Here is a 27,183-nt window from a genome sequence, read left to right as displayed (position 1 = left end):
AAATGTACCTCTTGCTCAGTTGTTGGATGTCAGGCAGATGCGACTCTTGAGAGGAGGATGGGGGAGGGAGAAAGACAGAAAGGAGAGGAGGGAAGGAAGGAGAAATGAAAGGAACGGCGGCAGGGAGGGAGAAGGAATGGAGGGAGGGGGTTACAGTAAAGGAGACAGGAAGGGAGGGCAGTGGGGGAGGGCGGGAAGAGACAAAAAGCCAATAGGGCTTATCAAGCCGCAGCTGTCCCGTGAGAGGTGTGGGGCTCCAGAGCCACCTCCAGCAGAGAAATCTTGGGAGCAGGCGTTGCGCCCTGTTCTGCCTCCCGGGCAGGGAGAGGGACTCAGGGTGTCTGTGTCTTATGCCGTGAAGTGATTGACAGGTACCCAGGAAGTTTCTAGTCCACTGGATGATTTTAAGACTCACACTATCGCTGAGAAGATTCAAGGCAAGAGAGAAAATAAAGTTAAAGATTAAGCTTTTGACCTTGACAGAGGTCAAAAGGTTTGGTGAAAGATTTATGGGACTAATACCAGTAAATGTAGACCTTCAACACGGTGTAAAGTTGCAAGAAAGTCTTCCGAGAGAAGAAGGAATGCCTGTTCGGTCCTGAATCAGGTGAGTGTCACTTTTCTAAGCTGCTCATTACATGAAGTTAATAACCGATTCATTTCCCAGAGGGCGACAAGGGAGCCTTCTCAGGAAGACCTTAATTAAGGTCTGTAGCAATAAGGAGGAGTTTGGGAGGAAGATTTCTCTCTCTCTCTCTCTCTCTCTCTCTCTCTCTCTCACTATCTCTCCCTCTGTCTCTCTGTAACTGTGACTTTCAAATAAATAAATCATAAAAAGACAAGACTTAGGTGTCTTGGGAGCACCTGGTATCACATCCCGAGGTGTGGGATGGGCAGCGCGGGCCGGCGGCGGAGCCTGGTGTAAGAAGTTGCCTGGCCTGAGGCCACGCCAGCCCCGTCCCTCTGCTTGCTGCGTCCCCTGCAGATGCAGCTCAGGGCTGCTCTGTCCACGGAAGCCACGGCTGTGGGACGGGCACGTGTGGGGTACGGAGAACGAGCTGCCTCTCTCTCTGGGAGGTCGTCATTAGATAGCCGGTCTTTAGTTCACAATTCTAATAAGATCCAGAACAAGAAAACAGTTTGCTTTTGTCCTAACATTGTTTCTTGCTTTTTGTACATTCAAGGTTCCTACCTATAACAATGGCCTCTTGTGCGAGGGACATCTTTTTCTCTTTTAAGATTTATTTATTTCCTTGACAGGGAGAATGAGTGAGCGAGTATGTGTGTGTGTAGGGGTTTCCCAATGCCTGCAACAGCCAGGGTGGGGTTAGACCAAAACCAGGAGCCAGGAACTCCATCAGGGTGGAGGAACCCAAGGACTTGGGCCATCATTTGCTACAGGAAGCTGGATCAGAAAGAGAGGAGTCCGGACTCAACCCAGGACTCCGATTTGTGCATTAGTAGATCAACCCACAGCAACACAATTCCTGCCACTAAAGACTTCTCTAAAAAAAGTATTATTTAGTTGAAAGGCAGAGTTACAGAGAGGGAGAATAAGAGAGAGAAAAAAAATCTTCCATCTGCTGGCTCATTCCCCAAATGGTTGTAATGACCCAGGGCTAAGGCAGGCCAAAGCTAGGAGCCAGGAATTGTGTCTGGGTCTCCCAAGTGATTAGCAGGGGCCTAAGCACTCAGGCCATTTTTTACTGCTTTCCCAGGTAGATTAGCAGGGAGTTGAATTAGAAGTGGAGCAGCTAGGACTTGAACTGCTGCTCATATGGGATGCTGCAACGTGTCCCCAAAGGGTTTGTTTTAACAATTCTTGTGGAGTATGTGTACTGGCCATGAGTTCCTTCATCTATTGTTTGTTTAATAAAGTCTTTTATCTCTCTTTCACTGTTGAGGGATATTTTCACTAGATATGGAATTCTGGGTTGATAAGGTTTTCCGTGTGTTTTCAATAGTTTTTGGGTTTTCTGTACATTTTTAATCAACCAAGAAAGCCATGGAACTGAAATATCAGAGGAGCACGTTCTGAGTTAGATGAGCACTGGGATGACGCAGCAAATTCCCTGTTGGTGCAGGTGTTCAATCAGAGAGCAGTAGTGCGTGGTGATTGGTCAGCTGCCTCCCCCTATTATGCTGACATCCATGTGTTTTGCATTCACAGTGGATGGAGACCAAACCTCTCAGCAAGACAAAGAGCAAAGTCAGCCTCGTAAGCAAATGGATAACCAGTTCCCTTCCAGAAAAGGTACCCTCTATTCTCACTCCTGTTCCACAGGCTTTCTCCTTGTTAATTATGACCCCACAGAGTCTAGGTGAGGGCATTGCCTTGGGACACAGGTAAGGAGGTTTGGTAAGGTTCAGGAAAGGAGGTGAAAACAAGTACCCTATGCTCTCCGTGAGAAAATCCCTAAGCAAAAAGACGCTTTGGGCCCTGGCTGCTCGCATTGGAGTTATGAGTTCCATTCTTGCATACTTACCAAGTACTTGGTGGAGAATGTCAAAAAGGTGCAACATTTTGCTTTCATCTCAAACGGCAGAAGCACCAGTAGAAGGCAGGGAGGCAGGATGAGAGTTCTTAAGCCAGCATCTTTGTACATAGTTGGATGTTCACTAAATACTAACAGAAACTATTTTAAGTCAGGTAGAAGATTGATAGTAAGGAATTACTACTACTGACTTAGAAGTGTGTCCATATCATAGGGAACAAAATCCCAGAGAATAGGAGATAGACAATGGGTGATAAAATTTTTCAACTTATGTAAGTTACTGGCTTATTAAATTTTGTACTTTTTCTTTAATCAATTCTCTTATTTACTTATTTTAATATTTTGAAATTGTTCATCTCATTTGTGGTCAAATATATATGTATATGTACATCTCAAAATAATTCTATACAATGATGAATAAAGATGCAAAATTAACACATTAGCAAAAGAAATCTAAGAATTTATAAAACATGAAATAAATCTACCAAAACTAAGTCAAGTTTATCCTAGGAATGAAAGAGTAGCTTAACCTTAAAAATATATATAAACGTCTTTCAACATAAATAGAGAGCAAACGTGCATCACCATCTAATAGACATAGAACAATCTCTTAATGAGTTAACATTTATTCACTGTGGAAACTCTGTTAGCATGGATGTATGGGAGATGGAACTCTAACACAGCTCTCAAGGTTCCTGGTCTCTCTTGTACTCTCCAGAGGGGTCAGGAGCCAAGAGCCATGAATTTGAAGGCCTCAAAAAAAAAAAAAATACAACATTTTCCTACCTTAGCTTCACAACTTCTATGGATCAATGCTTCCTTTTTTCCCCTTCCAGGCCGGAATGTCTATAGCCTTATCATATGCCTATCCAATTGTTATCTGGTGGGACAAGTCCACAGTTGGCAATTATGCCCCAGGATGGATGACTCCTATGAGGTTCACCTGCATTTGATGTAGATGATTTAGTTTATGAGATTTTGGACTTTGCACTCCTATGAGGTTTTGGACTTGAACTGATACTGTAGTGAGTGTTTGGGACCCTTGAGATGGGGCAACGAATGTGTTTTTCATGTAGGTGAACATGAATCCTCAGGCACCAGAGGGTGGTAGTTGGGAAAATCCTAAGATTGCTGCCACCCGTGTATTCATACCTTCTCACAGTTATTTAAGCCAACATAGTTAGGTGCTGCCTGAAGGGTGTCATTTGGCCCAAATCAGTTGATCTTAAATAGGTAAATTATTCAAGTGGGACAGTCTAATTGACTAAGCCCTTTAACTCTTGCTCCAGAGGCCAGAGCCAGAAAAGTTAGAGGGAGTCCAAGTAGGAGAGAGATTCAACATGAGGGAGGTTCCCAATCCTGGCTTTGGAGGTGAGGAGGCCATAAAGATTAACATTTCCTGCTTTTGAACTTCATAGGAAGAGATTCCTATAGTAGACACTCTTAGTGTCTCACTCCTTCAGGTAAGCATGTTTTTGGTGCGACTCATCCAGACTGTTAGTGTTATCAGTGGTTTATTCCTTATAGCTTACATCGTTCTAAAATACCACAACATGTTCATCCTTTCCAAGCATCCTGTTGTTTTGAATAAAGCTGCTATAAACACTTTTGTAACAGTTGTTTTGGTAAACATATGTCTATATTTCTCTTAGGAAAATGCTCTTTGTTGAAAAAGACTTTACTTCTCTACATTTAGTTGCATTAGTATGTTTGTGCAAACATATTTGACCATAAATGTGTCTTTCTTAACTCCCTGGTTTCTTCTATTAATGAATTTGTTTAGCTTTATGCCAATAGTATGCTAATTATTCTAACATGATGCTAACTCAATAAGCCTTTAGTATAGAAAATGTAATTTTTCTCTGCAATGTGCACAATATGAGTTTTTAAACCATGGTCTTTTTAGAGAATAGAGCAGTTTCCTTGACAGATGTCTTTGTTGTTATTAGGGGACTTAGTTCCAAGAATAACCAAATACATTTGTAAAGAAAGGATCCCTTTAGAATAGACATGAGTCCAAGTTTTGGAAGACTGGCTTAATTTTCTGGGGCATTATAGTTGGAATTATATTTTAGAAGCTATGGGATTACTATAGTCATCACACTTCTTTCTATTGTATGATAATGTCTCAAAAGCCAGTAGGTTCAATGAAACTTTGAGTATCCAGGGCTCCAAATCTCCAAGGGGCCTTTCCTAAAAGTTAAAGTGTGATTTTACCCAGCTCTGTTAACAATTGAGACTTTCTGTTTACTTCCCAGGTCCATGTTTCTGTTCTTTCCGATATGTCTTGGCACTCTTTATGCATTTTTGTAACATTGTGATAATCGCACAGCGCATGTGTCTGAGCCTCACCATGGTAGCCATGGTGAACAACACGAATCTACATGGTTCGCCCAACACCTCCGCAGAGAAGCGCCTGGATAATACAAAGGTACATCAAGACATGACCCATAAGCCCTGTCTTGCTTACTAACTAGTATAAAAATTGAATATTATTGGTAAAACAATAATAACTAGGGCAAGAAGTTCAAGTCTTGTCATTGCATACGCAGTAATGATCCAAATCAACGCATCCCATGATGAAAGAATGAAAGCTCTCAATGTTTCTTAAGGGCTTGTTGACTGAACCCAACAGTCAAGGCTTCTTTAGAATTGAGAGTTTGGACAATAGAAAAAAAGTGAAAGCATTTTAAACTAGAAGTGGAAGGCAAAGATACATTCTCTTTTTTTTGTTTAAACTTTAAAATATGCCATATATTTAAATATTTACCTAATTAATTAAAATACTTATTTAAAACTGTCATGATTTTAATGTTTAATTAATGTGTTGGTATCTGACAGAAAATGTAGATGCAGGAAAAAATGAAAACAGGTGAGAGGAATAACTTTTCACTGTACTGTTCCTGTGTTCATTTATGAATATACAGGGGAATATGAACTTTTTTTTTATTTTTACCACTTGTTTTGTTAAAAATAACATTCTATATGAAATGTACTGCATCTTGATTTTAATGTGATCACTAAAACCAGATCCAGATATGACACAGATGTAGGAAATCCTAAACAGGGAATTTCAAATATAGATTATTAATATGTTAGGGGCCATGGTGGGAAAAAAAGACAGCATGCAATAAAAGGTAGGGTTATATGAATAGAGAAATGAAAACTGTAAAGAAAGAATTAAAAAGAAATACTAGAAATCCAGGAAACTATGACAGAAGTCCAGTGCCTTTGATAGGTCCATTAGTGGATTCAATACAGCTGAAGTAAGAATTAAGGAACAGGAAGACAGGGCAGTGGGAACTTGCAAAGCTGAAATGCAAAGAGAAAAACAGTGACGAGGAAAAAACCTTAACAGATCATCCCAGGTCTCAAACATGAACAACCAGAATACCAGAAAGAAAACAGAAGAAGAAATATTTAAAAAGTAGCCATTGAGAACTTTCTAAAATTAATCGCAGACACCAAACCACAGATCTAGGAAGCTCAGAGAACTCTATAAACAGGATGAAAAGCAAAAAGAAAAGCAACCAGCAAGAAGAAAACATATATAGGCATACCTTATGTAAACTGCAGAAAACCAAGGTAAACGGACCACCTTGAATCAAACCCTAGGAAAAAAGAGTCTCTTACCTCCAGAGGAACAAGGCTAATAATTACAGCATATTTCATAATAGAAACCATGCAAACAGAATAATAATCTTTAATGTGTTCAAAGAAAAAATCTTGTGAACCTAAAATTCAATCCAATGAAATTATCCTCAAAAGTAAGACAATAAAGACTTTTCAGGCCAACACAAACACACACACACACAAACACACATATCACCCAAGAGAATTCACTACCAACAGGGTTGCTGTGCAAGAAATGTTAAAAGATGGTAGATTTTTTAATCTAATTATACTGATAACCTTTTAAAATGTGAACGGTCTCTAAGAATACAAATCAAAAGACAGAGATGGTCAGATTTGATAAGAAATAAAGAACTCAAAATATGCTAGCCGCCTGAAATTCTCCCACAATATAAGGATAGGTTAAAAGTAAAAGTATAAAAATAGATGTAAACTATATGCAACCATGAAACATTAATCAAATGAACACTGGAGCAAATGTATCAATTTCAAAGTAGAATTTATAGCAAAGAAGATTTTCAGAGATAAAGAAAACACTATCTAACCATAAAGAAGTCCACACTCTAAGACATAATTCTAAACATCTATGTCCCTAATAACAGAATAACAAAATACAGGAAGCAAAAACTGGAAACTGAAAGAGGAATAGACAAAGACACAATTGGTAATCGATACTCATTTGTTTGTTTTTTTTTTTTTCTTTCTCTTTTTTTCTTTCCCTAAGTTTAACTGAGCATTTTATAATTCAATTTTATCTTCTCTCTTGGCAGGTTATTTACTCTTTCTTTTTTAATTTATTTATTTGAAAGAGTTACACAGAGAGAGGAGAGGCAGAGAGAGGGGGGGAGAGAGAGAGAGAGAGAGAGAGAGGTCTTCCTTCCCATGGTTCACTCCCCATTGGCCACAACAGCCGGAGCTGTGCTGAAACGAAGCCAGGAGCCAGGAGCTTCTTCCAGGTCTCCCACTCAGGTGCAGGGGCCCAAGGACTTGGGTCATCTTCCACTGCTCTCCCAGGCCATAGCAAAGAGCTGGATCGGAAGTGGAGCCCTCAGGCCAGGGCGTTAACCCGCTGTGCCAGAGTGCCAGCCCCTGGTCATTCACTCTTTAAAACACACCATTTTAGTAGTTTCTACAGGGTTTACAATACACATCTTAAGATAATCTAAATCCACTTCCAAATAACAGTATATTGCATCATGCATAGTGCAAACACCTTGTCACCGAATATTCCTAATTCTTTTATCTCTTATAACATTGTTCTTATTCACTTTGCTTATCCATACACTTTAAATATAAACTTTAAATAAATATAAACAAATAAAAAACTTTACACAAATATAAACTTTATATAAAGTTATCTTTTAGACCAATTCTAAATAAAGTGAGCTACATGTTCAGTTAGTCTTGTCTAATATTCTCAGTAAATCTGCATTTCTGAGCTATATCACTTTCCTTCTTCATGAAAAACATCTTTTAACACATTTCTCATGGGCTTTACTTTTGCTGTTGCATCTAAGAAATATTTGCAATAATACAAGGTGCAAAACAGTCTACATTTTCTCTTAGAAGTTTTGTTCCTTTGGCTTTGCATTTAAATCTATGATTCATTTATTTAATATCTGTATATGTTACATGGAAGATCTTTTCTTACATATCACATACAAGTTTTCCAGCATAATTTGTTGACAAAACTGTTCTTTTTCCAGGGAAGGACCTTTGCATGTTTGTTGACAAACCAGTAGTTGGAGGATTGTCATGGCCCATCTAACTTTAAGACGTGTTATAAAGTTATAGTAAATAAGGCAGTGTGATATCTGTGTAAAGACAATAGAGTAGATCAGTGAAGTGGAACACAAATACACATATGTGAACTATTGATTTTTCAAGATTCATAAAAGAACAAACATTAAATTGGAGTTCATCAAAATTCATGACACTAATAAGACAGAGAAAAAACAATCCAGGGACACAGGTAAATGTATGCGAATCTATCAACAAGGGACAGCCATTAAAACTCAATGACCTATTAAAACAGATGACCCCATACAGAAATAGAGACAGGATGTGAGTAGATCCTTCACCAAAGAATATACACAGTCAACAAATACATAAAAAGATGCTCCACATCATTAGTTAGGGAAAAACAAGTTAAGACCCAGAGATACATTAGTATACACAATTTCTACTAATGGCTGGAGTTCCAAAGACTAGACTTACCAAGTATTGATGAGAATGTGGAGAGGCCAAGACTCTCTCCTCTCTCAATGCTGCTGGTGGGAATGCAAAATGGTACATCCACTTAGCAAAATGCTTGGCAATTAGGTACCCAATTAAGCATAGACTTACCATGTGATGCAGCCATTCCACTGCTATGCATTTACTGAAGAAAAACGAAAGCATATGCCCATACAGAGATGTGTACATGAATGTTCATAGTTTTATGCCGTGAAAACAGTTCCGAGATTTTAAGTGATCTGTTCACAGCACAAGTAGACTTGAACAAATGTCTACTGGCCCACCTGATGTGGGTGAGGGTGCATAATTATTCCCTTGGTGCTTTCTGTGATTCAGAAAACAACAACAACAAACAGAGGGAGGCGTCCAGCACAGTAGTTAAGCTGCTGCTGGGCATGTCCACACCCCATACTGGAGTATCTGGGTTTAAGTCCCAGCTCCACTCTCCATTCCAGCTTCCTGCTAATGCACGCTCTGGGAGACAGCAGGTGATTACTCAAGTGCTTGGGTCCCTGCCACCCACATGGGAGACCCAGATTGAGTTCCTGGCTTCCGGCTTTGGCCTGGCCCAGCCCCAGCTGTTGCAAGCATCTGGGGAGTGAGTCAGCAGATGAAAGATCTCTCTCTCTTTCTCTTTCTCTTTCTCTTTCTCTTTCTCTTTCTCTTTCTCTTTCTCTTTCTTTCTCTTTTTCTCTTTCTCTTCCTCTCTCTCTCTCTCTCTCTTACTCTCTCTCTCTTGTCCTTTCAAATATAAATAAGTAAACATCAAAACTGACCAACAAAACCTGGCAGAACATTCTGCTTCATCCTCTGGGTGGTCCCTTCTGTCACAATGGGAAAGAGCCAGCGTGTCACTTGTCACCTGGCTACATGTAGAAGTGCCTCACTGCACATGGCTCAATATCCTTAGAGAAGCTCTCTTCCCAGAATGCTCTATGCAAATCCTTTTACATCCTCAAAACAATCGTCTACAGGTCACAGCGATAGGGTGACAGAGACATGAAATGGACATAAGGCAGTATGATGAGAGAACACATGTATTATGACCTATTTCCTTATTTAATATTCAACCAGAAAACTACCCAGCAATGTCACTCCTCATTCAACAAAGCCCTTCATTTGTCACTATGTTCCTTCTAATTGTGCAGCTAACAGAGAAAATTCAGAGAAAGGGACTATCTTGAACACTTCCAAAGAAGCTATACCTTGTCCTCACTGACTACCATTAAGGTTTCTCTTGTTCAGTGAGCCCAAAAACAAATGCAGGCTCCGATATAAATTCAATGTTTGGAAGTTCTTCTATCAGTTTTAATAATGTATCAGAATGACAGAAGGCCCTCTAACATGGAATTGACAAGTGGATTCACTCCGGGGAAAATCAAGCCATATCAGAGCCAAGGAAAAGAAGGGAAATGATCTTAACTCTCTGCTATCCTGTTCAGTTATTTCCACAACTCAGAAATGGAATTCTTGGTTCCCTCTACCACTATTTGCTCTCTGAGAGCAATGTGGCAAAAGGAAAAGTTCATTTTGTAATGAGCTTGAATGAATGGAGGCATTACAGGAAGCGAAGAGGAACTAACCATCTCTGTATCTGCAGTGCTCTGTAGCAGAGTTTACACACAGGTCGGAACATTCAAGAAATGAATATGAAATGTCTCTGATGTGACAGTGACTGGAGGTGCAAATGGTGCCTTGGCTATCAGGACTTTACATTATACAAATTAAGATTCTCCAAGCCAAAATCCTAAATGTTCCAAATCTGACATGATGCTGCAGGTGGAAAATTCCACACCTGATGTTAAGTGATGCGTCACAGTCCCAACACGGTTGCCTTGAAAGTACTGTATAAAATGAACTTCAGCCTATGTATATCAGGTGTACAGAAAAATAAGTGGATCTGAGGTTTAGACTTGAGTTCTATCCCCAGGATATTCAATTATGTATACATGCAAATATTCCAAACCCCAAAAATAAAATCTGAGATCTATAATACTGGTCCACCCCAAGCACTTTGGGTAGGGATACTCAACCCATAGTTGGAAATACAAGTGATAAAAGGAAAATAACTACATAAGTGGTGTTACAGATGAATGAAGGCTTTTTGACACAGAACATTAGGTAGAGGAGAGCTACTTTATATGGGGTGAGCAGTAAGATCAGTCTCCCTAAGTCTCTGAATATCATAGTGAAGCCTGAATATATGAAGTGGTTCAACATGTCTCCTTTTATCTTTCAGAACCCCGTCTATAATTGGAGCCCTGATGTCCAGGGTATCATCTTTAGCTCCATCTTCTATGGCGCTTTTCTCATTCAGATTCCTGTTGGATACATCTCTGGAATATACTCTATAAAGAAATTGATTGGCTTTGCATTATTTCTGAGTTCTCTGGTCAGCATATTCATCCCGCAAGCTGCTGCAGTCGGAGAAACTTGGATCATTGTATGTAGAGTAGTCCAAGGAATAACTCAGGTATTAAAATAATGCCAAACTGAACAGATCTTAAATTCATAAAGAGTACCAGAGGTAAACCGTCCTAATATTTCTCGTTCCAGGGGACAGTCACAACAGCCCAGCATGAGATATGGGTCAAATGGGCTCCTCCCTTGGAGCGAGGCCGCCTTACCTCTATGAGTCTATCAGGTGAGATGGATGATTGAGTCCCATTTTCATCTCATGGCATTGTCTTCTTCTCTAGAGCTGTAGAAACACGTTTTAAATTGTCAAGAGCTTCGGACATCACCTACCTCCTGCCTTCCTACTCTAAAGATGAAAAAATGATCTAGAAAGATCAATAACAGAGAAAAAGAGAAAAGCAAATATTTTATTTCCTTCTTCTGACCAGCACTACTGTGTACAAATATCCATCACAGGGGATTATCTGTTACCAGGTTGAGGCCACATTTTCTCTACTTTCAGACGTCTGCATTAATGAAAAGTGTCCTTTGTGCATTTGGATCAGGGTTTCTGCTGGGTCCGTTCATCGTCCTGCTTGTAACGGGTATCATTTGTGAATCTCTGGGCTGGCCCATGGTCTTCTACATTTTTGGTGAGTTTCTTCCTATAAAATTTCAGTTTTGATTTAGAATTTAAGAAGAAAAAACCCAATTTAAGAAATAAAAACCTAACAATAATTTATATGAAGTTCATATTAAAAAATCTTAAATTCCACTGAAGGAGCGAGAGAAGTTAGCATTCACAGAGTTCTTTCTACAGGCAAGGATCATGCTCAAAATTACACACATATTTTGTATATAATTTTCCATTTCTACAATGCCAATACTATAGCTCTAAATACCTTATTTGAAGCTTAGTGAAAGAGATGATCAAAACAGACAATTTTTCAGACTCAAGGAAGATAATATGATAAGTATACTAATTATATATCATACTCAAAGCATGATATGGAGCAGCATTCCATAATCAAATGTATTAATTTTTAATAAAGATCTATTTATTTATTTTGAAAGAGTTACAGAGAAAGAGAGGGACTCAGAGAGATATTCCATCTATTAGTTTACTCACTAGATGGCCACTATAGCCAGCACTGGGCCAGGCTGAAGCCAGGATCCAAGAACTTCTTCCAGGTCTCTCATGTGGATGTAGGGGCCCAGGTACTTGAGGCATCCTTCACTGCTTTCCAGGTGCAGTAGCAGGGAGCTGGATCAGAAGTGGAGCAGCCACGACAGGAACTCATATCTGTGATGCTGGCATTTTACCCACTGGTGGTCTTACCCACTACACCACAACACTGGCCCCAAATGTATTAATTTCTGCATTGAAAAATGAAATTTGTGAAAATTGGAGCACCTAAAAACTATGAAGAATTGAGATTGACAACTGAATTATAAATTCGCTTTTGATTTTCAGATCTTGATTTCAGATTTCAGGTTAAGGGACTGCTGGATGGGTGCTATGATGTCCATTTTTAAAAATTTATTTGAAAGAGTTACAGAGAGAGAGGGAGAGATATGAAGAGAGAGAAGGAAAGAGACAGAAAGACAGCTTTTCCAACCACTGGTTCACTCCCCAAATGGCTACAATAGCCGGGGCTGAGCCAGGCCAAAACCAGGAGTCTGGAACTCCATCTGGGTCTCCCACATGGGTGTCAGGGGCCCAATCACTTGGGCCATCTTCCACTACTTTCCCAGATGCATTGAGAGCTGAGTGGAAAAAGTGGAGTGGCTGGGACTCCAACCAGTGCCCATATGGGATGTCACATTGCATGTTAATGCCACGTCACTGACCCTATGCCCATTTATGAGGTGAGGAAATGAGTAAGGATTTAGATAATTTGCTCAAAGTCATACTTACAGTAGGTTCAGAAGGATTTATTTACAAAGTGATTACTTACAGGGATAGGTCTGACATGTGGTGGAACCACAGGGATGGTGAAGAAACTTGGGCCTAAGGACAAAGTACCACCCCTGCAGCGGGCAGTGGAGGGAGTCATGATCAGAATCCACAAGGAAAGCTTCACAGAGCAGGCTGCCCTGAGAGCATCTGTTGTTTTCCATAAAAAGATGCATACATGGAAGCTGCCCTAGCAGCGAGGTGATTATTTTTTAAAAGACAGCCCAGTCTCAGTTCTCTTCCTTCCCTCTCTGCCCTGGGCTTTCTGTTGGCCAAACCCAACTGGAAAGCAGAGGGTATGGGCTGGTGACGTTCATTCAAGTCAACCATCAGTGGGCAGAGCAGGATGAAGGGGGTTGGAGAGTGGACCAGAGGGACAAACAGAAGACATCTAGTACACACTGTGAGAAAATGGCAGATCGATAATTTGAAAACCTCAAATTCCACTGCTCTTAATCACCATTCCAGTCATTAGTAGTAGTAAGCAATGGTAAGAATAGGCATGAGATAAGCCCTGTATCAAGACAGGGGCTGAAAAAGCCGGGGCTGTCTAAGGGGAAAGGAAAGCTTGGCAGCTGACATGTTCTATAACTATCCTGGAAGAGAAATGCACACTTCTACTGTGCTACAAACCAAATCAAATATACAGAAACTACAGGATGGTGAGGTTTCAGCTCCTTGTAAGAAAATCTCAATAACTAATGCTGCCCAGCATTGCAGATCAAAGATTGAACCCACAGCAGTGTTCATGTTGTATTCCTACTGTAGCATTCTATACAGTGACATGGCAATTGCAGGTGCCATACATATTTTCATGAAACCCAAAGGACTACTCCTTCTACTACAGTCACGTTGCTATGAAGTGTCTCATACGCATATTGCTTATTACTGAGAAAAGAGGAAAAGAATTTTAATCAAAGTGATTTAGACACTTAGGTGTCTGCCTCCACATTTGGACTTTGAAGAAGGGTCCAAGAACAAGGAGGCCAGCTGTTATCATGGGAAGCTGCAGAGTCTGGGGCATCTGGAGAGTCAGAGGACTCTGCCACCATTTCTAAAGCATTCAGTCCGTATAGAGAGGCAACTGGATACCACGAGGACTATGAAAACCATGAGCCTGTTGCAAAGTTTCAAAAAAGAAAGGGGAGGTCCAGATTCTCAGACTGATGCATTGAAAATACCTGAGTGGAAGAAAGACCCAACAGAGATAGAAACTCCCAGCCCCAACTTCTCCTGCTTTGACAGGTGCTTGTGGCTGCGCTGTGTGTCTTCTCTGGTTCGTTCTGTATTATGATGATCCCAAGGACCACCCATGCGTGAGCCTGCATGAGAAAGAATACATCACGTCCTCCCTCATCCAGCAGGTAGAACACAGAATTGGCATCTCCCCGATTCTACTGCAAATGAGACATTTCCAGCTTGTCCTAATTGGCTAATGAGTAATGAATTCATTTCCAGGGCAGCTCAACAAGACAATCTCTGCCCATCAAGGCTATGATTAAGTCTCTTCCACTCTGGGCTATTTCTTTCTGCTGTTTTGCTTATTTATGGACATACAGCATGTTGATTGTATACACCCCAACGTTGATCAACTCCATGCTTCATGTTGACATAAGAGAGGTGAGTGTATGGTCTGTTCAACTTTACAAAGGACACTACTCCTTTCTCTGATTCTAGCGGCCCAAGGCTCAGCTCTTGCTTGCCTCCTATACCATTTAGCTAATGCTTTTTTTAAAAAAATATTTATTTTCATCTACTTGAAAGGCAGACACACACACACAACAGAGATGGGGTGGGGGAGGGAGAGAGAGAGAGAGAGAGAGAGAGAGAGAGATCTTTCATCTGCTGGTTCACTCCCCAAATACCCCAAAGCTGGACCAGACCAAATCTAGGAGCAAGGAAATCCATCTGGGTCTCCCATATGGGTGGCAGGGGCCCAAGCACTTGAACTCCCTCCCAGGATGCATCAGCACAAAGCTGGATCCAAATCAGGGTTTCTGGGCTTGAACTGACACTTTGATAAGGACGCAGGTGTCGCAAGCACTGACCTAACCTGTTGCGCCACAACACACACCCATTAGCTAGTGCTCTTTACCTGGAGATTTGCAATTTTGTATTTTTATATGAATATTGCCCAGAACAAAAGGTGCTGGTATAGACATAGTTTCTGACACTCCAGCAACATTCCGTGTGCACCGGTGTTCCCACACATTCCCCACCTCCCATTCAGTGAATGATTGCACCTGTGTATCACCGAGGGTTCAGCACCACCATTCCCAGTGGGGACTGGAGTCCTTCCCTGAATGTTACCAGGCCTGCCCCTGCCACCACCACCATGCCCAGCTCCCGTCAATTCTCTCTCCTGGAGTAAGGCAATGAGTCCTGGGCTATAAACACACACCTGGTCTTGCTCTGAAAGGGCTGGTGCCCCCATGGCAGATTATCTGATTTTGGGAATTATTGATGTTCCAAGCTCCTCTTTTCTGATACCATAATAACGAGCCAGGATTCCTTTAGCAATGGAGTCTGGGCATGCTACTTTGGAGCACTCCGTAATAAACTTCTAGAAGCCCAGCCTAGGGGCTGGCATTACAGTAAGAATCATAAAAGTACTCCATGAGTCAGATTCATCTTTGGGGAAACCAAGGATTTGTTGTAGGGATTAACAGAGGATGGGCCAGAGTGGGCACTCTCTGTGTGTTTGCGATTGTTACCATTTTTGCCCCCTCTCAGGTTCCTCAGGGCCCTTGTTTCTCGTTTCTAACATAGTCTTCCTCTTGTTCCACAGCACTTTCAGGTCCCATATACCAAAAGGAGAAAAACAGATTGTGACAGCTCTAGGTATTACTAACCTCAAACTTATTTTTTGATATCTGCTCTGTAGTGTGGCTGCAGCAGCAATTCTGGTGTCGTATGTTTTTTTAAAAGATGTATTTATTTATTTATTTGAAAGAGTTACAGAGAGGCAGAGGCAGAGAGAGAGAGAGTCTTAGATCCGCTGGTTCACTCCCCAGATGGCCGCAACAGCTGCAGCTGGGCCAATCCAGAGCCAGGAGCTAGGAGCTTCTTCCAGGTCTCCCACGTGGGTGCAGGGGCCCTCCTTCTACTGTTTTCCCAGGCCCTACCAGAGAGCTGGATCGGAAGTAGAGCAGCCAGGACTCGAACCGGCATCCATACAGGATGCTGACACTGCAGGCAGTGGCTTTACCCACTACACCACAGCTTCGGCCCTGGTGTTGTATGTTGATGGTTTTCTGTGTATATGGAAGTCCCCATGTTTGTTACTGAATTTCCATGTGAGGACTATGGTGTGTGTCAGAATTGGTTTACTGATCACACTCTCAGAATAACGTTTCCTCCGCAGAACGGGCTGCTGTCCAGCCTCCCCTACTTGTTTGCCTGGATCTGTGGTGTCATAGCAGGTCACACAGCAGACTTCCTCATGTCCAGGAACATGCTCAGCCTAACTGCTATTCGGAAACTCTTCACGGCGATAGGTAAGGGATAGCCAGGCTATGCGGGCACTTGGGGAGTACGTCCCCCACATCTTCCAGATGCACCTGACTGTGTTATCTACATCACCCCTAGGACTTCTCTTGCCTATAGTCTTCAGCATGTGCCTGCTCTACCTGAGTTCCGGCTTCTACAGCACCATCACTTTTCTCATACTTGCTAATGCAAGCAGCAGCTTCTGTTTGGGAGGAGCACTTATCAATGCCTTGGATCTTGCTCCCAGGTAGGATTTTCTTAAAATTTTTAAAATGTTAATTAACAAAATTGCATATATTTATCCTGCACACATGATATTTTGAAATACAGATGCATTGTGCAATGGCTAAATGGAGCTAATTAGCATATATATATTAACTCACATACTTTTTTGTGGTGAGAACACGTAAAATCTACTCTTAGCAAGTCTTAAGAACGTAACACACTATTATTAATTAGTCAACATATTGTATAATAGACTACTTAACTTATTCCTTATAGCTGAAATTTTGTTTCATTTGACCAACACCTCCCTAAAGACCCCTTAAATCCTATCTCTCCGCCCCTGGTAACCACCACTGTACTCTCTATCTCTATGAAGTCAACTCTTTCAGATTCCATATGTGTGTGAGATTATGTGGTATTTGTCTTTTTGCGCCACCTTTATTTCTTTTAAAGTAAAGTACTCCAGTTTTATCCATGATGTCAAAAAAGACAGCATTTCCTTCTTTTTAGAGCTAAACAATATTCCATAGTAGAATATATACCACATTTTCTTTATCTGTTTACCCCTTTTTAAAATTTTTTAAAAATTTTTATCTAAGGTATACAAATTTCATGTATTTCATATATGCAGGTTTAGGAACATAGTGATACTACCCACTCTACCCTCCCTCGTGCGCACACTTCAACCTTTCTTCCTCCCCCTTCTTCTATTCCCACTCTTAATTTTACAAAGAGCTACTTTCAGTCTACTTTATGCTTGTAAGGTTATCCCTACATTAAGTAAAGAGTTCAACAGATAGTATGACAAGAAAAACACCTTTTCTCAACAGTAGAGACAAGGGCTGTAGACAATTATCAAATTCTGTATATAAAGATAATTGAAAATGAATCTTGATGTGAATGGAATGGGAGAGGGAGCGGGAGTTGGGAGGGTTGCGGGCAGGAGGGAAGTTATGGAGGGGGGGAAGCCATTGTAATCCATAAGCTGTACTTTGGAAATTTATATTTGCTAAATAAAAGTTCAAAAAAATTTCACAATGTTGGCTGGCGCCACGGCTCACTAAGCTAATCCTCTGCCTGCGGTGCCAGTACTCCAGGTTCTAGTCCTGGTTGGGGCGCCAGTTCTGTCCCGATTGCTCCTCTTCCAACCCAGCTCTCTGCTGTGGCCCGGGAAGGCAGTGGAGGATGGCCCAAGTGCTTGGGCCCTGCACCCACAAGGGGGACCAGGAGGAAGCACCTGGCTCCTGGCTTCAGATCAGCACAGCACGCCAGCCATAGTCGCCATTTTGGGGGATGAACCAACGGAAGGAAGACCTTTCTCTCTGTCTCTCTCTCTCACTAACTCTGCCTGTCAAAAAAAAATAATCTCACAATGTCAATTTCACACCTATACATTACATTTTAGGTACTCTTACTAATTACTACAGATCAGGAAAAACATATGGTGTCTGTCTTTTTAAGGCTTATTTCACTTCCAGTTGCATCCATTTTGTTGCAAAAGACAGGATTTCACTTTTAGTTGGCTCCTAAGAATCTCTTTAGTTGATTCTTGACTACTGTAAAAAATGCTGCAGTGAGCATATTTCTCTTTAACATATCAATTTCACTACCTTTGGATACATATGCAGCAGTGGGATTGCTGGATCATGTGGTAGTTCTCATTTTAATTTTCTGGGAAACACCTTACTGTTTCCACAATCATTGTATTAATTTCTACTCCCACCAACACTGCCCAGTGGTTCCCTTTTGTCCACATTCTTCTCAACATGCTTTCATTTTTGATAGCTTCCATTTGAACAGGTATGAAGTGATATCTCATTACGGTTTTAATTTACATTTATCGATGATTAGTAATACTTGACATTTTTTCATACTCCTGTTGATCATTTGTGCATCTTTTTTGGAGGGAATATTTAATCAGGCCCTTTGTCCAATTTTTAATTAGATTGTTTCCTTGCTAGTGAGTTGTTTGAGTTCTTCATATATTTTGAACATTAACCCCTTATCAAATTGTGGTTTGAAAATATATTTCCTGTCATCCTCTAGGTTGTCTCCTCATTCTGTTGATTATTTCCTTGGCTATGCAGATGCTTGATTTAATTCAATTTGTCTGTTTTTGTTTTTGTTACACGTACTTTTAGGATCATATCCAAAAGGCACTGCCTAGACCAGCATTATGAACCTTCTCTCCTATGTACATCTAGTAGTTCTAGTTTATGATTTCAGGTCTCACTTAAGTCTCTAAATCATTTCTAGTTGATTTATTGTATGGTATGAGGTAAAGATCTAATTCCATTCTTCTGCCTATGAATATCCACTTGTCTCAACATTATTGAGAGACTGTCCGTTCTACCACTGTTGCTGTCAGCACCTTTGTTAGAAATCAATTTGCCACAAATGCATGAGTTTATTTCTAGGCTGTCTGTTCTTCTCCATTGGTCTGTGTATCTGTTTTTATGCCATTACAGTATCATTTTGATTACCATAGCTTTGAAGTATATTTAGAATTCAGATAATATGATACTTCCTTTTGCTTCTTGCTCAAGACTGTTTTGGCTATTTGAAAAATTTTAACGGTGTCTTTGGATTTTAGGATTTGTATTTCTGTGAAAATGTCATTAGAATTTTGATAGGGATTGTACTGAATCTATAGATTGCTTTGGGTAGTACGGACATTTTAACAATATTAATCCTAAAGATCTGTGAACAGAGGAAGTCTTTCCAGTTATTTGGACTACTTAAATTTATTTCACCAATATTTTATAGCCTTCAGTACACAAGTATTTTATCTCCTTGATTAAATTTGTCCCTAAATATATTTGTTTTGTAGCTATTGTGAATGGGATTATTTTATTGATTTCTTTTTTGGATAGTTTGCTATTACCAGGTAAGGTTTTAAAAACATTTCCTTCTTGAATACAAGCTCTGAAGGGTGTTTTAAGATTTCAGTTATTGGCCGGCGTCGCGGCTCAATAGGCTAATCCTCCGCCTTGCAGTCCCAGCACACCGGGTTCTAATCCCGGTCGGGGCACCGGATTCTGTCCAGGTTGCCCCTCTTCCAGGCCAGCTCTCTGCTGTGGCCCAGGAGTGCAGTGGAGGATGGCCCAAGTGCTTGGGCCCTGCACCCCATGGGAGACCAGGAGAAGCACCTGGCTCCTGGCTTCAGATCAGCGCAATGTGCCGGCCAGAGTGCGCCAGCTGCGGCGGCCATTGGAGGGTGAACCGACGGCAAAGGAAGACCTTTCTCTCTGTCTCTCTCTCTCTCTCTCACTGTCCACTCTGCCTATCAAAAAAAAAAAAAAAAAGATTTCAGTTATTTTACAGTATGTAGCCAGCAGGCCAAAGGTTCTGGAGAAGGACCTCCACAAGTCAGACACATAAGGAACAGTTATTCACTTACACTACATGTAGATGGACACACTTGTCAAAAACCTATGTGAAGCAGATTAGCAAAACAATTAGAAGCACAAATTCTCAAGTCAGCATGGCTATTCACATCAAGAAAATTACTTAGTTGCTCTGTGCTATTTTCTTTACCTATAAATAGGTGTAATAAGAGAATGATTACCTCAAGAGTTGTTAAGAGGGTTCAACAGGTTAATGTAGGGTACATACATATAGTAAATTCTGTACCAGGGTTAGCTACTTCATCATTATTTCTATTGTCTGTGTGTTTTATATATTATTAATCCTAATGACAATCTATCAGTAAATATTTATTTTACTACTAAAATAAGTCAGAAGCAAACTAATTGCTATTTCTAACATGCAGAAAAGAAAGTCATTATTAACCCAGAAGTCCCTATCAAGAAAAATTTCATTCAGAATCAGCCCGTAAGGCATTCGGATCTGGCTGAAGAACCCATGAGAGTATTTTAGGCATGGAAAGCCAAGACACTCTGGCCAAAACAAACAAACAAACAAAAACTTAAATGAAAGATCTCTGTGAGTGAGATCCCAGTGGAAAGAACAGGTCATCAAAGAAGGAGGTACCTTTCTCGGAAGGGAGGAGAGAACTTCCGCTTTGACTATGACCTTGTCTAAATAAGATCAGAGCTGGCGAACTCAAAAGGCTTCCATAGCCTTGGAAACTCATGACAAGAGCCTAGGGAGATTACTGATGCCATAAACAAGAGTGTCAATTTGTTAAGTCAACAACAGGAGTCACTGTGCACTTACTCCTCATGTAGGATCTCTATCCTTAATGTGTTGTCCAATGTGAATTAATGCTATAACTAGTACTGAAACAGTATTTTACACCTTATGTTCTGTGTGGGTGCAAACTGATGAAATCTTTACTTAATTTATACTAAATTGATCTTCTGTATATAAAGATAATGGAAAATGAATCTTGGGCCAGCGCTGTGGCTCAATAGGCTAATCTTCCACCTAGTGGCACCAGCACACCGGGTTCTAGTCCCGGTTGGGGCGCCGGATTCTGTCCCGGTTGCCCCTCTTCCAGGCCAGCTCTCTGCTGTGGCCCGGGAAGGCAGTGGAGGATGGCCCAAATGCTTGGGCCCTGCACCCCATGGGAGACCAGGAGAAGCACCTGGCTCCTGCCTTCGGATCAGCGCGGTGCACTGGCCACAGCGTGCCAGCTGCGGCGGCCATTGGAAGGTAAACCAACGGCAAAGGAAGACCTTTCTCTCTGTCTCTCTCTCTCACTGTCCATTCTGCCTGTCAAAAAAAAAAAAAATGAATCTTGATGTGAATGGAATGGGAGAGGGAGTGAGAGATGGGAGGGTTGCAGGTGGGATGGAAGTTATGGGGAGGGAAAGCCATTGTAATTCATAAGCTGTACTTTGGAAATTTATATTTACTAAATAAAAGTTTAAAAAAAACAAAGATTAAAAAAAGAATTAAGATAAAACAGAAAGATCTAAAAACAAACAGAAAGAATTCATTAGTAACAGAACTCCAATAAAATAATTAATAAATGGGAATTGCAAAAATAAAATAATCAAAGATTGGGGCCCCTGTTGTGGTGCTGTGCGTTAAGCCATAGCTGGCAATGCCAGCTTCCCATATTCAAGTCCCAGCTGCTTTGCCTTCAATCCAGCTCCCTGCTGATGCCCCTGCAAAGCAACAGAAACTGGCCCAAGTACACGAGTGCCTCACTGCTGGCGTCAGCCTGGCCCAGACTTGCCTCTAGTGGCCATTTAGGAAGTGAACCAACAGATGAAAGATATTCTCTCTCGCTCTCTCTCTTTCTTTATGATTCTGCCTTTAAAATAAACAAATACACCTTTTTTTTTTTTTTTTTTAAAGATGAAGCACTGTCGCCGGCGCCGCGGCTCACTAGGCTAATCCTCCGCCTAGCGGCGCCGGCACACCGGGTTCTAGTCCCGGTCGGGGCGCCGGATTCTGTCCCGGTTGCCCCTCTTCCAGGCCAGCCCTCTGCTGTGGCCCGGGAGTGCAGTGGAGGATGGCCCAGGTGCTTGGGCCCTGCACCCCATGGGAGACCAGGAAAAGCACCTGGCTCCTGGCTCCTGCCATCGGATCGCCGCGGCGGCCATTGGAGGGTGAACCAACGGCAAAAGGAAGACCTTTCTCTCTGTCTCTCTCTCTCACTGTCCACTCTGCCTGTCAAAAAAAAAAAAAAAAAAAAAAAAAAAGATGAAGCACTGTTGTATAAGAATGAATGAAGAGAGGCCAGCACTGTGGTATAGTGGGTAAAGCCACTGCCTGCAGTGCCAGCATCCCATAATGTAGAAGGAAATGAAACAAAAATGGATGAAACTAAAATAAAGTAAAAATGAAAACATGGAACAGAAAAGTGGAGGTGAAATAGAAAATAGTGAATAGGTAAATATAATCAGAAATATGATTATATCAGTAATTTCATTATGTTAGTTCATACTAAATACCCCAACCAAGAGTTAAGCTTATTGAATTCATTCAAAAATGCAGTGCAGCTCTATGTATCCAATAAGATAGACACATTAAATGTGAGGATACAAAAACAATGAAATTAACCAAAAGAAGCCTGGAATTACTATGTTAATATCAGATAAAAAATACGCCTTAATGCAAGGAGTATTGCCAGAAAAAGATGATATTTTATACTGGTAAATAAAATATCAGAATTCCACTTCTGTTTTTACTCAGTAATCAGCTTTAATTAATAGCCATCATGAGTTGAGAGAACTTACAGAACTAGATAAAGCCATAAGGAAGTAAGAAAGTTTGGGACATATTGCACAGCTTTTCCACAAAGGTAGGTAGACAAAAAGTTGATAATGATATAGATGATTAGGACAAAAAAATTTTAAATAATCTAATTGACAAATATGGAATACTATACTCAATAAGAGAAGAATTCACATTCCTTTCAGTTGCCAATGGTGGGAAAGCAGGCTGTGATTAATTAAAATGAAATAATTGCAATCATTCAGAATATGTTTTTTGATCACAATGAAGGTGGCATTTCTTAATGTCTGCTTGGAATGTGCTGATGTGCACAGCTAACAATTCAATGTGATAAAAGATTTCTGTGTTGTGGAGATTTCAAATAAAAAAGCATCTTCATTAAAAATAACTCCTTAAAGTTTGAGAAATTTAAATGATTACATTCAGAGCCTTCTTTTTTTAATTAAAACACACCATTATGAGATAGAAAAGGTGAGTTTGATATCTTGAGAGGATATTTTCAGTACATAACATTAGCAAAAGATGATATCCATAATTTATTAAGAACCTGTAAAAACAACTTTTTAGTGTTTTTATTAATTAATTAGAGAGAGAGAGAGAGAGAATCTGCCATCTGCTGGTTCACTCTCCAAATGCCCACAATAGTAGGGGTGGACCAGGCTGAAGCTCAGTCCAGAATTTGATCCAGGTCTCCCATGTGAGCCCTCCAGAATGCACATTTGCAGAAGGCTGAAGTGAGGGGCAGGGCTGAGACTCAGGCTCGGGCAGTCCAATGTGGGATATGGTTGTCTTAAGAGGCATCTTAACTGCTGGGCCAAACATCTGTCCGCAAATGAATTCTTCAAAGGAGGTGATGCAATAGTAGGATAAGAAAAAGATTTGAAAGGACACTTAACATAAAATTTAAACAACTACTAAACACATAAAACTATCTCAAATTCAGTGAAATTCAAACAACTCACACTCATATAACAGTATGTTATATATATTATTTGTATTGATAGAAATTAAGAACTCTGTCAATACCTGGTGTCCTATAAATAAAATGGAGCTTACACATTGCTAATGAGAGTGTTGACTGATATCATCACTTTGGAGAGCAGTCTGACACTTTTAGTAAGGTTGAAGACACATGTGCTATATGACCCAGGAATTTTACTCCTCAATACAAAACCTAGACAAATTCTTGCACACTGTACCTAGATGCATGTGCAAGAATATTCTTGGCAGCATTGTTTAAAATCTTAACATTTTGTTATAGAATTAAAATGATCACATTTTCAGCAAATATAAACTGTAGCATTCAAATAAACTATAAAAATGAATACACTATAGCTACTTGATTCATCATGGTTGAATCTCACACCTAAGTTATTGAGAGAAAGACAACACCAGGCAAAAGAAATGTGTACAATACAGCTCCGTTATCTATCTATCTACCTCTATCTATCTACCTACCTATGTATCTATATGTTGGAAACAGGCAAATCAAACTCTCATTATTTTTGTAGATGTGAAGAACATTCTCAGCGGGATCCACTACACCACAACGCTGGCCCCTAAACTCACTTCTTGATTACACTGTGATTCTGCGCTCCAAAAAGCACTCCCTTGTTCTTTGTGGCTGATGGATTTAGCTCCTTTTCCTATCCTTTCCAGTGGCCTCCTTGCTTTTGAAATTCACTTCCTGCTAGAGTTGACTTGAACATCCAAGATTAGCCAATCACAGTTGCTTATAAAAGAGGTTTCTGATTTCCTTGTCTGAGTGTTGGGAGCAATCCTTGGGACTAGATCAGATGAACAGACCCCTTGATATTTTTTTTGGACATTTCTATGTATAAATTTTTCCACTTAATATTTTACTTTTTTTTGAAATCACAATTTGAATTTACGTTACAGTCAAAGGCTTAATGCTACACTAAAGTGTTCAACAAATAAAAAATGAAAAGACTGTAGTTCATGATAGGCAAGGACTATAAACAGTAATCAAATGGAATGTTATTCAACATCACTCATATAAATTTTTAAATATTCACAAAATCATTATAATTATAGTAGTATGAAATTCTTTTTTTAAGATTTATTTATTTTACTTGAAAGTCACAGTTACACACAGAGAGAAGAGGGAGAGAGAGAGAGAGAGAGAGAGAGAGGTCTTCCATCTGCTGGTTCACTTCCCAAATGGCCTCAATGGCCGGAACTATGCCAATCTGAAGCCAGGTCACCCACATTGGTGGAATGAATCTTTTGTGGCCTTGGGCCATCTTCTACTGCTTTCCCAAGACATAGCAGAGATCTGGATTGGAAGTGGAGCAGCCAGGTCTCGAACTGGTGCCCATATGAGATACTGGCATTGCAGGAGGCGGCTTTACCCGCTATACCACAGCACCAGCCCCAGTAGTATGAAATTCTTATAAAGATATTTGACAAAGATTTGAAACAAAGTTTGACAAAAGTGTATTTGCAGCAAAATGATACATACAGGCATTTCTGTTTTTTAACTTTTTTGTTAAATTTGAGCTCCCACATAAAATGAAGAACACGTGATATTGTCTTTCTGTGTCTGTCATTTCACTCAACTTGATGTCCTCCAATTCTAACCGTTTTTCTTCAAATCATAGAATTTCATTCTTTTTATAGCTGAATAATTGTCGTGTGTGTGTGTGTGTGTGACATTTTCTTTATTCATTCATCTGGTGATGGACACCTTGGTTGATTCCATATTTTGGCTGCTGTGAGTAGTGCTGTTACATACATGGAGGTGCAGGTACACACTTGGACACAGTGTGTTCGTGTCTTCTGAGCAAACGCCCAGAAGTGGGATTACTGGATCATATGGCAAGTCTATTTCTAGTTTTTCCAAGAAATCTCCATACTGTTTTCCACAGTGGTTGCACTAGTATATATTCCAACCAATGATGTACAACAGTTCACTTTTCTTTGCATCTTTACCAACATTTGTCTTTTTGTCTCTCTGTCTTTTGGATAATAGCCATTCTGACAGAAGTGAGGCGATATCTTATTGTGATTTGCATTTCCCTACTGGCTAGTGGTATTGACCTTTTTTCATATATTTGTCTGCTATGTGTATTTCTTACATTTATTATCTCCATTCCAGTTCCCACTACCAAAACACACCACTGTCTGAATTTCTCCACTATATCAATAAGTTTCTTGACTCTGCCAGGTTTCACTCTAAGTAGGGTCCCATTTTCCTAAGATTTATTTATATTAATGTCAGGTTTTCTCATTCTTTTGTGCAACTCAAAAGTTGCTTATATTTATATATTTTCTGACATTTTTAAAAGGAATTCGAGAAGCAGAAATGGTCAATTCACAAAACCATCAGTTGTCTCTCTGAAACCTCAATGGATTCGGTTGTTTTCCTGCATCATTTGTACTACTTTACACCTGTGTATTATCATTCTTGTTTGTATAGGTATTATGTATTTATTAAAGGAGTTACAACTTTAATTGGGATGACAGGAGGAATGACTTCTTCCACCGTGGCTGGATTGTTCCTTAGTCAGGTAAGGAACGGAGATTGCGTATCTGCTTGGTCGGTGGTCTGTGACACCAAAGAGTGGTAATGATGTGGCACAAAAGGAAAGCAACAGCAAATCTCTCCAAAGTGAATCAACAGTTACAAAACAAAAGAGAGCATGAATGGGTCCTGTGCTGTGGCATAGCGGGTAAAGCCACTGCCTGCCGTGCTGGCATCCCATATGGGCACCGGTTCAAGTTCCGGCTGCTCCACTTCCCATCCAGCTTTCTGCAGTAGAAGATGGCCCAAGTCCTTGGGCCCCTGCACCCATGTGGGAGACCAGGGAGGAGGCTCCTGGTTCCTGGCTTTGGATCAGCGCAGCTCCAGTCATTGTGGCCAGTTAGGGCGTGAACCAGCACATGGAAGACGTCTCTCTCTCTCTCTCTCTCTCTGCCTTTCCTTCTTTCTCTGCGTAACTCTGACTTTCAAATAAATAAATAAATCTTTAAAAGAGAACATGACAATGTCAAATATAAATAATACATGAAAAATATAAACGTTAACAAAATAATAATTATGATATATAGAAATACGTTAAACTTGTCAAGTAAAACACAAAAGTACACCTTCCCTCTGCCTATTGTCTGTCTTCATGTGCTAATGGTAGAAAAGATGCAGAAAGTTTGGCAGTAGTCAATCAGAATGGAAAAAGAAGGTATAGCAGTTAGCTATGAGCTACTAGAAACTGGTATAGTAGACTTCGTATTTGATTAAAATAGAATTTTAGTTGGCATATATAGTAGAGACAAAAGTTCTTATTTTTGTAAAGTAAAATGATACCTTTTAGCTATTTATAAATATATTTTCCATGTCTATGATCTGCATTGAGTCTGTATTATTTTAACATTATATTTAAATATTACAACATGCAAAAGCATGATCAGTAACCTATGATTACTTTGCATTTTAATTCGTCAGGATCCAGAATCTTCCTGGTTTAAAATCTTCCTCCTGATGTCCATCATTAATGTGATAAGCGTGATTTTCTACCTTATATTTGCTAAAGCAGAAATCCAGGACTGGGCTAAGGAAAAACAACATACACGGCTCTGAAGGTG

At 40.3% G+C, this 27,183-nt stretch overlaps 1 protein-coding gene across 5 annotated transcripts in view; it reads left to right on the top strand.

Moving 5' to 3' along the window:
- The first annotated feature begins 517 nt into the window (after positions 1 to 517).
- SLC17A1 (solute carrier family 17 member 1) overlaps positions 518 to 27,183 on the top strand; it is a 33,707-nt gene continuing 7,041 nt past the window's right edge. For 3 of the 5 annotated variants that reach the window (XM_008262343.5, XM_089332330.1, XM_008262342.5), the window contains exons 1-12: positions 518 to 607; positions 2,171 to 2,254; positions 4,754 to 4,926; positions 10,603 to 10,836; positions 10,920 to 11,007; positions 11,327 to 11,413; positions 13,963 to 14,081; positions 14,176 to 14,337; positions 16,082 to 16,214; positions 16,306 to 16,453; positions 26,021 to 26,111; positions 27,044 to 27,180. In XM_008262343.5, the coding sequence (XP_008260565.3) occupies positions 2,227 to 2,254; positions 4,754 to 4,926; positions 10,603 to 10,836; positions 10,920 to 11,007; positions 11,327 to 11,413; positions 13,963 to 14,081; positions 14,176 to 14,337; positions 16,082 to 16,214; positions 16,306 to 16,453; positions 26,021 to 26,111; positions 27,044 to 27,178 (1,398 nt within the window). In that variant the 5' untranslated portion in view covers positions 518 to 607; positions 2,171 to 2,226 and the 3' untranslated portion in view covers positions 27,179 to 27,180. 5 annotated transcript variants of the gene reach the window in all.

The sequence above is a fragment of the Oryctolagus cuniculus genome, chromosome 5, assembly GCF_051225735.1.
Source record: "Oryctolagus cuniculus isolate XC-2025 breed Fujian yellow rabbit chromosome 5, ASM5122573v1, whole genome shotgun sequence".
NCBI lineage: Eukaryota > Metazoa > Chordata > Mammalia > Lagomorpha > Leporidae > Oryctolagus > Oryctolagus cuniculus.
This window is presented reverse-complemented; position numbering and strand designations above follow the sequence as displayed.